Here is a 14,839-nt window from a genome sequence, read left to right on the forward strand (position 1 = left end):
AAATGGTAGAGGCCGTGGTCCGACAAAATCCTGTGTATTTTTGAGGTCAAAAGGTCAAAAGATCAACATAGGCCAAAGGTCAGCCACTTTTCTTTTTTAATTTCTAAAATCATCAATTTTCATCCGATTGACTTGAAATTTGAATAGGATTTACATATCAGCTAACTGAATGCAACGACCAACCATTTTTGAGATCAGCATAGGCCAAAAGGTCAACATAGGCCGAAGGTCAACCACTTTTTTTTGAATTTCTAAAATCCTCAATTTTCATCCAGTTGACTTGAAATTTGAAGAGTATTTACACATCAGCTAACTGAATTCAACCACCAACTATTTTGAGATCAGCGTAGGCAAAAAGGTCAACATAGGCCAAAGGTCAACTAATTTTTTTTTTAATTTCTAAAATCCTCAATTTTCATCCGATTGACTTCAAATTTGAATGGGATATTCATATCAGCTAACTGAATTCAACCATACACTATTTTTGAGATCAACATCGGCCAAAGGTCAACAACCATTTCAAATTTCTAAAATCCTCAATTTTCATCAGATTAAATTGAAAATTGAATGGGATTTACGAATCAGGTAACTGAATTCAACCAACAACTATTTTTGAGGTCAACATAAGTCACAAGGTTAACATAGGCCAAAGGTCAACTACTTTTTTTTCATTCCTAAAATCCTCAATTTTCATCCGATTGACTTGAAATTTGAATAGGATTTTCATATCAGCTAACTGAATTCAACCACCGACTATTTTTGAGATCAGCATAGGCCAAAAGGTAGATCAGCATAGGCCAAAAGGTAGATCAGCATAGGCCAATCAGCATAGGCCAAACATAGGCCAAAGGTCAACAACAATTTCAAATTTCGAAAATCCTCAATTTTCATCCTATTCACTTGAAATTTGAATGGGATTTACACATCAGCTAACTGAATTCAACCACCAACTATTTTTGAGAACAGGATAGGCCAAAAGGTCAACATAGACCAAAGGTCAACAACTATTTCAAATTTCTAAAATCCTAAATTTTTATCCAATTGACTTGAAATCTGAATAGGAATTGCATTATCAGCTGACTGAAACCAACCACCAACTATTTTTGAGGTCAACATAGGCCAAAAGGTCAACATAGGCCAAATTTCTAAAATTGTCAATTTTCATCTGATTCACTTAAACTTTGAAGACGATTTGCATATCAGGTCACTGAATTCTACCACAAATTATTTTTGAGGTCAAAAGGATGCTCTGAGTGCCATTCTCCTTTGTTCTGTTTTGCCAAGTGTCGCTCTATGAGTGATTTTTCATCTGTTTGTCTGTCTGTTTGTTTGTCCGCACAGAATCTATATAATAATAGCGTAAGGACTCGACTAAATCCCTTTTACGCCGCACCCCGTGACCCGATGCCCACGGCACTAATGGATTTACGATCTACGAACCGTGCTCTTTGTTTATCACGTACAGCCATACTCGAAAAATCTGAATTAGCCGACGTTGGGGCCCAAAAGCATGCGATTAACTGCCGATACGACGCCATCTTACGACGCCATCATATTGGCGTCTGCTGGGCGAAGGCGAAGCAAGCCGTCCGCTGATTGGACAGACGAAGGCGAAAGCAAGCCGTCCACTGAGTGGAAAATCCAGAGCATGCATTTGTGCCGGTGTCGGCGATCGTTGTTCATATATGCACTCTTCATTCTCATCTTTCTTCCTAACTCTTACTCGGACAAGCAAAACCCCTATGCCATCCATAATGGTACACTCTGTCTCTGTGAGCTGTCTCCCTCGACATATCACGTGCCTTCGACACGGTCTGGCACCCCGCTCTGCTCACCAAACTCTCCTCCTTTGGTATCCATGGAAATCTCCACGCATGGCTGGCGGACTTCCTCTCTAGTCGTCGTCATCGTGTGGCCCTGAATGGGTTTCTCTCATCTCCTCTTCCTGTTCAGGCTGGAGTTCCCCAAGGCAGTGTTCTGGGCCCCGTGCTTTTTCTGGTCTTCATCAATGATCTCTCTGACTCTCTCGAAAATCCTCTCTATCTCTTTGCTGATGACTCCACTCTCTGCCGCTCCATTCCTCTTCCCTCAGATCGGCAGTCTGCTGCCTCCTCACTCTCTGAAGACCTGGACAAAATCACAGACTGGTCAAACAAGTGGAACATGTCTTTCAATCCTGACAAATCTCACACTCTTACTATGTCTCTCCGAAAAGATCGACTGGGCAACCCTCCCATCTACTTTCTCAACAATCCTCTCCAAGAAGTTCTGTCGCTCAAGATTTTGGGTCTCACTATCTGCCATGATCTTTCCTGGGAAAACCACATTTCCAAGCTGGCCTCCAAAGCCAGTCGCCGACTGGGCATCCTCCGTCGTGCGAAGTCCTTCCTCGGCACACCTGAGCTCCTCACCACATACAAGGCTTTCATCCGCAGCTCAATGGAATACTGTTCTCCCCTATGGGCCGGTGCTCCTGCCTCACACCTAGCTCGGCTTCACGCTGTTGAAACCAAAGCTTTCAGAATTATTGGAATCTCCCGCGATGAAGCTATCTCTGAGGGCCTTTCACTCACTCACCGCAGGCAGGTAGGTGGTCTTTCTGTCTTCTACCGACTCCTCTCCGGCCTTGCACCCCCAGCTCTCTCTGTGCTCTGTCCCCCAAATATTCCTACAGGTCGCACAAGATCTGCCAGCAACCCTCTGATGGTTAAACTGCCGAAATCTCGGCTCTCTGCTCACCTTCACTCTTTCATTCCTCTTTTCTCCCGCCTCTGGAACAAACTCCCTCACTCCCTTCAATCCCACTCCTCCCTCCAGGTCTTTAAAACAGCTGTTCACCACCATCTCTTATCTTCCCCCATCCAAAACCTTGATCTTTTCTACCCCCGCTAATTCACCCCAGATCCACCTTGTTTGAAATTCCAACTTCTTTCCTGGAAGTCCTGGCAGTGTCCATATGTTTTATACCTCTCCCACCGCCCCCTTCCCACGCCCGCCCCCCCCCCCCCCCCAAAGCCCTCGCCCTCTCTCAGATCTCTCGATGTCTCCATGTCTCTCGGTCCCTGCTCTCAAATGTTGTGTTTGTGTCCTTCCCCCTCTCTCCCCATCTTGTCTACCGCTCCCTATGTTATATGTTTTATGTGTCGATTTGTCTTTCTGTGTGATTAATGTTCGCTCTTTCACGAGCCTCGATCTTGTATACAAAAAAAAAAAAAAAAACTCTATCCATACACCACATCCTCCCTTCCGTGGATGTTCCACGGGTTTCGGCTAGTAAATATGATTTTCTCTACAACCGTTGGCCCGATTGACAGGAAATTTTCACCATACGTGCAATTCCATGTGTATAATTTTGTAATTATAATTATGACATCATAGGTCACGTGGTTTGGCCGCCATCTTGGAAAACCGGAAAAACATTGCACTTCTATATCTCCGAAAGCGCTGAATAGAAAAAATTGAGACATGGCTCATTGTAAAGAACTCTCTGTGGGGAATAAAATATGTTAATGATGATGTCATAGGTGCCTCCATTATGACGTCATAATTCGACGAGTACAAAACTTCATCCGATCAAGATGAAATTTATTGAGCATAAATTGGTGGACAAAAAATAATAATGATGATGTTACGTGGTCCCCTCGGTGACTACCTGGTCTCGGTGACCCCCGGACCGTGAGAGGACCTTCGCCAGCAAGTAGTATTATATATATGAGCTTTCGTAACGCAATCAACAGGAATTCCAATCAAAAGGAAACCCCACACCAAGGATCCGGAATAATCAATGATATATTCCCCAGGCAATCAACCATCAACAATCAACAATCAATATCCCAAAGATGTAACTCATCTACAATAACTCTAAGATGGCCATCTTATACATTCCTCACGTGAGCCCCACTCCTGTCTCCCTCCGTGGTCAATGTCTCTCACAATGTCTCTCTTCTCCGCACACGGGCGGTTGAACGAACCCCGGGCGGACGTGCTCCAAACGTGCCGTCTCGTACCGGGGACAGCTGCTGCAGCGCACACCTCCTTGCCAAGCCACGGGGCAAAACCCAGCGCGGCTTCCAACGCGCGCGAGGCCCCAAAGTGCGACCCGTACGCGTCCTTGTAGACGGGGCAAAACCAAGCGCGGTTTGCAACGCGCGCGAGGCTCAACGTGCGACCCGTACGCGTCCTTGTAGACGGGGCAAAACCAAGCGCGGTTTGCAACGCGCGCGCGGCCCAACGTGCGACCCGTACGCGTCCTTGTAGACGGGGCAAAACCAAGCGCGGTTTGCAACGCGCGCGCGGCCCAACGTGCGACCCGTACGCGTCCTTGTAGACGGGGCAAACTGTGCCGGCCGCTTGGTTCCGTGCACGAACTCACAGGGACTTGACGTGTCAAAAGGTAGTTACGCGTCCAGGTAACTCCTCTCGCCAGACGGGTTTCGGAACGCCGCTTTGTCCACGCCGCGCAAGGTCGCTTCCACCTTTTTTCGGAGCGGGGCCAGGAAGAATAATAACCGTCCTTTTTTCTCCTCGTGTCTTTTCTTCTTCCGTTTCCGGTCACTTCCGTTTCCGGCCACTGGTTCAGAAGGGCTCCTGACCCTCCAATCACAACAACCCTTAATATACTACACACGGATAAGCAAAGACCTGAATGGTAATCCACATACATTCACATAAATATGTAACACTCCCCCCCTTCAAGAAAGAAAGTTTGAACCCAGCGAAAACTTTCTTTGCCGGCCAATTTGGAGAAACAAACCAGATCACTCAACCCCCCCCCTCCCCCCAGATTAACTCAATCTGGACAAAGCGTCCGCCACGACATTGTCCCGGCCCCGTACATGTTCAATTTCCAAGTTGAACCCCTGCAAAGCCAAACTCCATCTCATCAACCTCTGATTTTTATTTTTCATTCTTTGAATGAAGGTTAAGGGGTTGTGATCCGTAAAGACCTTTATGGGAAAGGGCGTGATTCCTAAATACACCTCATAATGTTGAAGCCCTAGCAGGAGAGCCAGGGTCTCTTTCTCCACGGTGGCATAATTTGCCTGATGTTTATTGAACTTTTTGGAGTAGTAGCACACGGGGTGGTCCACCCCATCCTCATCTTCCTGTAACAAGACCGCTCCAGCCCCCACATCGCTTGCATCTACGGCCAACTTGAAAGGTGCCTGAAAGTCCGGAGCGGTTAGGACCGGAGAGCTCATTAGTATCGCTTTGACATGGGCAAAGGCCGCCTGACATTTGCCATCCCAAACGAATGGGGTCTCCTTTCTCAACAAACTCGTTAAAGGGGCTACCACATCCGAAAAATTCTTACAGAACCGCCGGTACCACCCCGCCATACCTAAGAATCTCATCAGCTCTTTCTTCCCCTTTGGGACTTGGAAGCGATCGATAGCTTCTACCTTGGCGGTCACTGGTTGTACTTGACCCTGCCCTACTACATGGCCGAGGAACACTACCTGTGCTCTTACAAATTCACTCTTGGCTAAGTTGATGGTCAGACCTGCCTCGGACATCGTCTGAAAAAATGCATGGATTTGCTTAATATGGTCTTCCATGGTCATGGTGTGGATGATTACATCATCCAGATATGCCTCCACCCCCTCCAGGTCTGCAATGAGCCTATTAATCAGTCGTTGAAATGTCGCCGGCCCGTTCTTCAACCCAAAAGGGAGGACCTTGTACTGATATAACCCATTCGGAGTGACCAAAGCTGAGATTTCTTTGGCTCTATCGGTAAGAGGGATCTGCCAATACCCTTTCAGCAAGTCAAATTTGGTAACAAATTTAGCTGGGCCTATTCGATCAATACAGTCGTCAATCCTCGGGAGCGGATAGGAGTCGGTCTTGGTCACTGCATTCACCCGTTTTAAATCCGTACAACACCGGAAGCTGCCATCGGGTTTCGGAACCAACACACATGGGGAGCTCCATTCACTGTTGCTTGGTTCGATGATGTCATTGTCCAACATATATTGCATCTCCTTCCGAAGGTACTCCATCTTCACCGGGTTCATCCGATAGGGGTGTTGTTTCACTGGAGTGGCCTCCCCCACCTCGATATCATGATATACTAAGTCCGTACGACCAGGTACATCTGTGAACAAATGTTTAAATTCGAACATTAGGCTGGACAGTTGTCCTTGCTGTTCCCTTGTTAAATGACCTAACTTCTCATCCAAATGATTCAACACTTCGGTGTTCGTCAATTTGGGGCAGGCCTGGTCATCCAATTTATCAAACTTCACACCGGCGTTTCCGTCCATTGTCACCGGTACGACCGGTGAGACAGGAACTACGTCTTCCACCGGTTCCCTCTCATGATATTTCTTCAGTCGGTTGACATGACACAACTGTCGCTTTTTTCGTCGGTCGGGAGTGGTCACCACGTAGTCTGTCTCATTCACCCTCTCCTCCACTGCATAAGGACCGAAATATCTAGCCTGGAGGGGCTGACCTGGAACGGGCAGCAATACTAACACCCGGTCCTGAGGACTGAAATTCCTTATCTGCGAGGTCTTGTCATGTCTCTCCTTCATTTTCCCCTGGGCCCTTCTCAAGTTCCATCGTGCCACCTCACACGCCTTTGCCAATCGGTTTTTTACTGTGGCCACATACTCCCTCATCGGTGTCCGGGACTCCTGTAGTAACCACTGTTCTTTCACCAATTTCAACGGTCCCCGCACTGCGTGTCCAAACACCAGTTCAAACGGGCTGAATCCCAAGGAATCCTGCACGGACTCCCTCGCCGCAAACAACAATAGGGGTATCCCTTCATCCCAATCCTTGGCACATTCAAAACAATACGTTCGGATCATATTCTTTAAAGTCTGGTGAAACCTTTCCAGGGCCCCTTGGCTCTCGGGATGGTAGGCGCTGGATCTTACTTGTTCCACCCCCAACAGGTGTACCACTTGCTGGAACAGTGTGGACATGAAATTGGTCCCCTGATCCGATTGAATGATCCTAGGTAGGCCAACCCAAGTGAAAAATTTAATCAAGGCCTTTGCAATAACTGCCGCCGTTATTTTCCTCAGAGGCACTGCCTCGGGGAACCTGGTGGACGCACACATGATGGTCAGTAAGTATTGATGTCCAGCTTTGGTTTTGGGTAAAGGGCCCACACAGTCCACAATGACTCGGCTGAATGGCTCTTCAAAAGCTGGAATTGGCTTTAACGGGGCGGGGGGGATTTTTTGATTCGGCTTTCCCACCAGCTGACAAGAATGGCAGGACTTGCAGAACTCCGCCACATCCCGTCGCAGTCCCGGCCAGAAAAAATGTACTAATATCCTGTCACAGGTCTTGTTCACTCCCAGGTGCCCGGCCCAAGGGGTCTCATGTGCCAAACTCAAGATCTCCTTCCGGTACAGCGGTGGCACCACAATCTGATAGTGAACTTTCCACTCATCGTCTGCGGGTACCTCCGGGGGCCTCCATTTCCTCATTAGGGTTTCCCCCTTCATGAAATACCCCACAGGTATCTTCGTAGCCTCTTCTTCCGTAACGGCTTTCTCAATTAACCTCTGGATCTCCGAGTCTTCGTGTTGTTCTTCCACTAGTCTCCTTCGGACCAGCGCGGTTTGCTCCACTTCGTTCTCCGCGGTCTCCGACAGACACTCCACGTCCCCTTGCGTTCCAGACGCTACCCTTTCTCGAAATTCCTGGGAATCCCTCCCCTGGTTATTTCCCTTTTCCGAGTTGTCTTCCCGTACCTCTAAGGGTTCCAACTCCCCCTCTCTTTCTTCCTCCTTCTCTTCCGCGTGCTTTCTACCCATAGCCCGAGTCACTGCACAGGATGGAAAGATACCCGGAATCTCCATCTCTAACCGAGTGGTGTTATTTTCCTTACTGGGCTTGTCCACCATTATTGGATTACCCTAAACTCGCCCCCCGGCCAAATCATTCCCGATAATAAAAGAGATTCCCTCCACAGGAAGGGTGGCTTGTAAGCCTACGGTGACCGGCCCGGATACCAACTCAGAACTCAACTGGATGACATGAAGCGGAGCTTTAACATAGCCCCCGACCCCCTGTAAAAGCACACTAACCCCAGTTGCCGTCTTCTCCGACAATGGCAAAATGCCCTCCAGCATCAACGATTGGTGTGCTCCTGTGTCCCTCAATACCCTAACTGGCTTCTGGTTACTCGGGTCGCCATCCAGCGACACGAACCCCTCTGAAATGAAATGTTTGTAGCCCTCCTGAACAAGGTTCTCCCGGGACGCCGTACCTTTGACAGGGGAATCTTCCCCCAGCTCTGCTCTCCAAGAATGATTTCTCACACTTGCCAGTGCATTCGGAGTCGCACTAGACTGATTCCGTTCCGGGTTCTCCCTTTTTCGGAGGTAACATTGGGACATCAAGTGTCCAGTTTTATGGCAAAAAGCACAAGTAGGCCCGGGGGAGAACCTCGGGGTCGGCCTTGAGCCCCCCGAAAAATAAGTTTGTCTTGGGCCCGTAGCCCTCGGATTTCTAACCGTTGGGGTATCATAGTTGTCCCCATAATCATCTCGAGGCCGCCGCCATGTAAGGTCGTTCTCCGCACCGGGTGTTCCATAACTCCCCTGCTGAAGTCTAGGCGAGGAGTTAGGTTTGTGGACCCCTATTCGGTGGGTTAAGGCATAATCATCTGCCATGGTGGCTGCGTCCCACAACTTCGGTACTTTCTTTTCCTGCAGGTACACTTTGATGTCCTCGTGGACACACTGCTGGAATTCCTCCACCAGGATCAAGTCCCGCAATGTTTCGAAGTCTTTCCCGACTCCTTTTGACTCACACCACCGATCAAACATGTTTTCTTTCACTCTGGCAAACTCCACATGGGTCTCACTCTCCCTCTTCCTGGCATTCCTGAATTTTTGCCTGTAAGCTCATAGGCTTTGAGGATGTGCTTCTTCAGTACCTCATAATCTGCACATTGGTCCATTGGTAGCGCCGAATAAATTTCCTGAGCTTTCCCCACCAGCACACTTTGCACGAGTATGGTCCATGCCTCCTCCGGCCAGTTTAATTGTTGAGCCACTTTCTCAAAGTGTGGAAAAAATTTCGCGACTTCTTTTTCACTGAACGGTGGAACCAGCCTCACATGTCTGCCCACATCCCAGGTTTTCTGGTTAGGTGTCGACCCCGTCAGCAAGGGTGGTGCCTCTCCCCGTTCTCTCATTAACTCCAGCTCCTTGAATTTGATTTCTTGCTGAAGCTCCATGTCACGTTCCTTTAATTCCCTTTCCGCTTTTCTCTCCTCTGCTTCGAGGTCCCTTGCAGCTCTCCTTTCCTCTGCTTGTTCCTTTTCTCTTCTTTCCTGGAGTTCTCTTTCCACTCTCCTTTCCTCGGTTCTTTCTTGTGCTGTTTTCTCTTCCAACCTTTCCTGGAGTTCTCGTTCCACTCTCCTTTCCTCTGCTTTTTTGTCTTCTAACCTTTCCTGGAGTTCTCGTTCCACTCTCCTTTCCTCTGCTTGTGCTTTCCTTTCTTCTTCTGCTCTTTCCTTTTCTGCTTTCCTTTCTTCTTCTGCTCTTTCCTTTTCTGCTTTCCTTTCTTCTTCTTTAATCCGTTCCTGGCTCCGTAACTGCAACTCCAGTTTCCGGAGCTCAACGTCTTCTGGTTCTTCGGGTAGCCACTCCCAGGCTAACTCGTCCCATGTTCCTAATCCCACCATAGATTGTATCACCGTGGCCTGCAACTCTGCCTTCCTCAAATTAGTTCGGACCTCCAAGTTAAAATGTTTGGCCAATTTCAAGAGGTCCGACTTTAGCAACGCTCGGAACTGTGCCTCACTCGGTGTTACCCCAAAGTTCTGTGCCACAAACGCCATGGTGCCTATCGTTAACACCTGTTAACCTTCACCCAAGATTTTACCCCAATTTCTCAAAAAAAAAATTTACCAATTAATAATTAATTAATTAATTTTAATTAATAAAAATTATTATTTTATTACTTTATACAATTTTAAATCCCGGACGAGCCCCCAATTCTGTTACGTGGTCCCCTCGGTGACTACCTGGTCTCGGTGACCCCCGGACCGTGAGAGGACCTTCGCCAGCAAGTAGTATTATATATATGAGCTTTCGTAACGCAATCAACAGGAATTCCAATCAAAAGGAAACCCCACACCAAGGATCCGGAATAATCAATGATATATTCCCCGAGCAATCAACCATCAACAATCAACAATCAATATCCCAAAGATGTAACTCATCTACAATAACTCTAAGATGGCCATCTTATACATTCCTCACGTGAGCCCCACTCCTGACTCCCTCCGTGGTCAATGTCTCTCACAATGTCTCTCTTCTCCGCACACGGGCGGTTGAACGAACCCCGGGCGGACGTGCTCCAAACGTGCCGTCTCGTACCGGGGACAGCTGCTGCAGCGCACACCTCCTTGCCAAGCCACGGGGCAAAACCCAGCGCGGCTTCCAACGCGCGCGAGGCCCCAAAGTGCGACCCGTACGCGTCCTTGTAGACGGGGCAAAACCAAGCGCGGTTTGCAACGCGCGCGAGGCTCAACGTGCGACCCGTACGCGTCCTTGTAGACGGGGCAAAACCAAGCGCGGTTTGCAACGCGCGCGCGGCCCAACGTGCGACCCGTACGCGTCCTTGTAGACGGGGCAAAACCAAGCGCGGTTTGCAACGCGCGCGCGGCCCAACGTGCGACCCGTACGCGTCCTTGTAGACGGGGCAAACTGTGCCGGCCGCTTGGTTCCGTGCACGAACTCACGGGGACTTGACGTGTCAAAAGGTAGTTACGCGTCCAGGTAACTCCTCTCGCCAGACGGGTTTCGGAACGCCGCTTTGTCCACGCCGCACAAGGTCGCTTCCACCTTTTTTCGGAGCGGGGCCAGGAAGAATAATAACCGTCCTTTTTTCTCCTCGTGTCTTTTCTTCTTCCGTTTCCGGTCACTTCCGTTTCCGGCCACTGGTTCAGAAGGGCTCCTGACCCTCCAATCACAACAACCCTTAATATACTACACACGGATAAGCAAAGACCTGAATGGTAATCCACATACATTCACATAAATATGTAACAATGACATCGGTCACGTTTTTCGGCCATCATATTTGTTTTAACACAAAAGCCTTAAAAACCACTGAAAACACATCCTGGCGAGGGTCTGCAATCTCTGATTGCTCTTTCTAGTTGATTACAAAATAGTGAAAAATGTAGACATTCAGTTTTATTTAGAGTTGTTGTTTGAGCTTGGTGTACTACTACTACTACTACTACTACTACTACTGCTGCTGCTGCTGCTGCTGCTGCTACTACTACTACTACTACTACTACTACTACTACTAAGGCCCCAATTAATCCCACATTATTATGGGGAAGGCCAAGCCTGATATGTTCAGTTGAAGCAATTTTAGGAGGAACTTGTAATTTGTTCAGGGTGCCGATGATATCTCACGTGCTTTTCACAAATAAAATGCTGTAGGAACATCCATCAATGCCAGCAGATGGGACACCTCACTCAAACACCGCTTTCATCTTTTCGTCTTCCCATTTGTTAAATTCTTGCCAAGTTTTCCATCACTCTTTTATTCTCATTATAGCAACTTGTGAGATGTGGGCAACACTGCTTCTGTGCAGAAATTCCCAAGTTTCCCAAGTTCCCAAACACTGCTTCTCGGCAGAGATTCCCAAGTTTCCAAACACTGCTTCTCGACAGAGATTCCCAAGTTTCCAAACACTGCTTCTCGACAGAGATTCCCAAGTTCCCAAACACTGCTTCTAGACAGAGATTCCCAAGTTCCCAAACACTACTTCTCGACAGAGATTCCCAAGTTCCCAAACACTGCTTCTAGACAGATTCCCAAGTTTCCCAAGTTCCCAAACACTGCTTCTAGTCAGAGATTCCCAAGTTCCCAAACACTGCTTCTAAACAGGGATTCCCAAGTTTCCCAAGTTCCCAAACACTACTACTCGACAGAGATTCCCAAGTCCCCAAACACTGCTTCGAGAAAGAGATTCCCATGTTTCCCAAGTTCCCAAACACTGCTTCCAGGCAGAAAATGGAATGTTTCCCAAGTTCCCAAACACTGCTTCTAGACAGAGATTCCCATGTTTCCCAAGTTCCCAAACACTGCTTCTAGACAGAGATTCCCAAGTTCCCAAGTTCCCAGCACCCTTCCCAGATTTCCTGGAGAATATGGTGGTGGCCTTCTCATTAAACTGCTGCAGTTACTCAAGTGATAGTTAATAATATGAGTTCCCTTACAAGGAACTTCGACGCAGGAGGAGGCCATAAGACCATCAACCTAAAATTTGTTGTCCATGCTCTATTATTTTTAAATTCTGAGCGCCAAGCAAGGAAGCAGCAAGTATCGTTTTTAATGTCTTTGGTATGACTCAGCCAGAGTTCTAACCTCCGACCTTCGAGACTCAGAGAGGACACTCTAACCGTTATGCCACGGAGGCTGGTGCAAATTATGCCATCTAAGCATTATTGGCGCTGAGGAAGCGCCTTTAGCGATTGACTTCCAGCCAGTGTAACGCTAATTCCTGTCACAGGAATTCGGAGATCATATAAGTGGGCGTGGCAGTTCCTGATTGGTTCGTGTTGGGGAACGCCTTCTCGCTGCCGACGTGACGTAAATTAGCGCACGCGCACTGGTGATTGGCGCTGAGGAAGCGCCTTTAGCGATTGACTTCCAGCCAGTGTAACGCTAATTCCTGTCACAGGAATTCTGAGATCATATAAGTGGGCGTGGCAGTTCCTGATTGGTTCGTGTTGGGGAACGCCTTCTCGCTGCCGACGTGACGTAAATTCGCGCACGCGCACTGGTGAAGCTTACTCGATCTTACTCGATCCCATATTACATGTACTTTCATTGCATACAAATTATACTTCCTCCTAGAAATTCCAAGCCCGAACCTCAGCGCAATCCAAGAGGATTCACTTGTTCCACCTGTAGACACCATTCATCCCCAGTTTCCCCTTCCTCTGCTGTGTTTGAACTTGTATCCAACTTGTTCACCCCGTGTGTCGTCTTTCCATTCCCCTTGCTCTCATTCTTCCCCTCACCCGAATGCGAAACCTTAACGCTGCTGCGTTCAGTGGGATTTGAAAATTGAACCTCTGGAATGCAAATCCAGTGTCTTTAGGACAACACCAGTATACCCTATATTAGTTGAACTTTCAACTTTTTTTCTCTCAAAAAAGATATTAAGTTCTTACCCTCTTCCAAAAGGAGAAATGAAGTAGAGGCAGCAATGGACGCGAGAGTCGTTGATGTGCCGTCGATTTAAACCCGATTCATCCTGTAGATATTGTCCCAGTCGATCCTCCACACATTTCACCACTGCATCCCAGCTGCAAAACAGAATTCCAAATTAGAATTTCACCTGAAACATTGTGAATCAGGACCAGAGGCTCACTGTGAGGATAAAGTAGAAACCTGCAGACTAAAGCTTATTAAGGATCCTAATCGGTTTTCAAGATTGTTGTACTAATTAAGAACCATAAAGTTAAGCCTCTTTGGAATATTGTTTTCTGGAAAAATTTAAGTTGATGTTGTCCCATTTATATGCATCAATTCCTACGATGTATCTTATCAAGAGGCAACTGTGTGCCAATACTGTTAGGGTTAGGGTTAGAGTTAGGGTTAGGGTTAGGGTTAGGGTTAGGGTTGGGGTTATGGTTAGGGTTAGGGTTGGGGTTAGGGTTAGGGTTATGGTTAAGGTTAAGGTTAGGGTTAGGGTTAACCAAATTGATAACTTCTGTCTGTACTATATACGTAAACCAATTATCAACATTTTAGGACTTTAAAAAAAGTTGGAAATAGTCACACGTCCTGACTGGGACTAGTACAACTTTAAATGGCAGATAATATAGCTGGAATCTCAACATTGAATTTTCTTAACCGAATGTTGAAAAAGGTATGCTATCCGCTGTGGGAAGGCAGGTGAAGCGACGATGCCCTTGATCAAAGCAAAGCGTGCGTCCTCTCTCTTACTTTGAAGAGGAGCTCCTGCTCGAATCCATCTCTTCACCTTCTCTCCCAAGGCAGTTCGCACATACCTCTCAACTTCTGGTTGAATAAATTAATTGTCCTTATTTTTCTGCTGATGCAGACTGACGCTTTTTAAGTTTTCCATTGAATCTGAAAAAGTTTGGACAAGTGGAAAATTTAAACTTTTCTTCACATCTTGGAATGTTCCATTACCAATCAGCTTGCGGAGCAGCCTGGTGTTTGCTTAACGGTAAATAGGGGGCTGGCTTAAGTTCTTAGGGTCTTCAATTGGAGCCCCTGTCATGCCATTGAATAATTAACACCAGGTGGGTCGACTCTACCTGTCATCCTTTGAAATAAATGGTTGATAAGGAACGATATAAAGCTGATTGGTAATGGAACACACCCCTGGATTGTTACACACACCAGTTTGTGTTGTTCACAGAATCTGCAAAGCCGGGTGTGTCGATGATGGTGAGACGCATTCGAACTCCTTTCTCTTCAATATCCATTGTATGGTTCTCCAAAGATACTGTTGGTTCTATCCTCTCTGCAGAAGATGGAAATAACAATTATAACACATAGTTTGTGGAGTTTTCATGAAAACAATGATTGTAGAGTTTGAACATCTGAGAGTGACTTGAAATCAATCATAATATTTAACCAATAAGGATGATTCAAGTATGGCCGAGGCTTTTGTTTTTACAATAGAATTTGTGTAAATTAATGATTTGGGGGTAAATATGTCTGTTTGTTATTGATAATCCACAAGTTTACTACTTTAATGCACATGTTGTCAAATAAAGATGATGGCAAATGAGATACACAAAGAGGGTGCATGCAGCAGTCAATAATGACAATTTTCTTTGTGCCTGTTAAGGACATCCAT

At 47.0% G+C, this 14,839-nt stretch overlaps 1 protein-coding gene across 2 annotated transcripts in view; it reads right to left on the reverse strand.

Moving 5' to 3' along the window:
- The window catches only part of LOC137430108 (septin-5), a 40,257-nt gene that overhangs the window by 19,916 nt on the left and 5,502 nt on the right, over window positions 1-14,839 (reverse strand). For both annotated transcript variants that reach the window (XR_013623834.1, XM_068120674.2), the window contains exons 4-5: window positions 14,377-14,500; window positions 13,176-13,310 (exon numbers count right to left, since the gene is read on the reverse strand). Coding sequence is in view for 1 of the 2 variants with exons in the window: in XM_068120674.2 (XP_067976775.1) it covers window positions 13,176-13,310; window positions 14,377-14,500 (259 nt within the window). In the remaining variant the exon portion in view is untranslated. The remainder of the gene's footprint in view (window positions 1-13,175; window positions 13,311-14,376; window positions 14,501-14,839) is intronic.

This window comes from Myxine glutinosa, chromosome 6 (assembly GCF_964187855.1).
Source record: "Myxine glutinosa chromosome 6, kmMyxGlut1.1, whole genome shotgun sequence".
Classification (NCBI taxonomy): Eukaryota; Metazoa; Chordata; class Myxini; order Myxiniformes; family Myxinidae; genus Myxine; species Myxine glutinosa.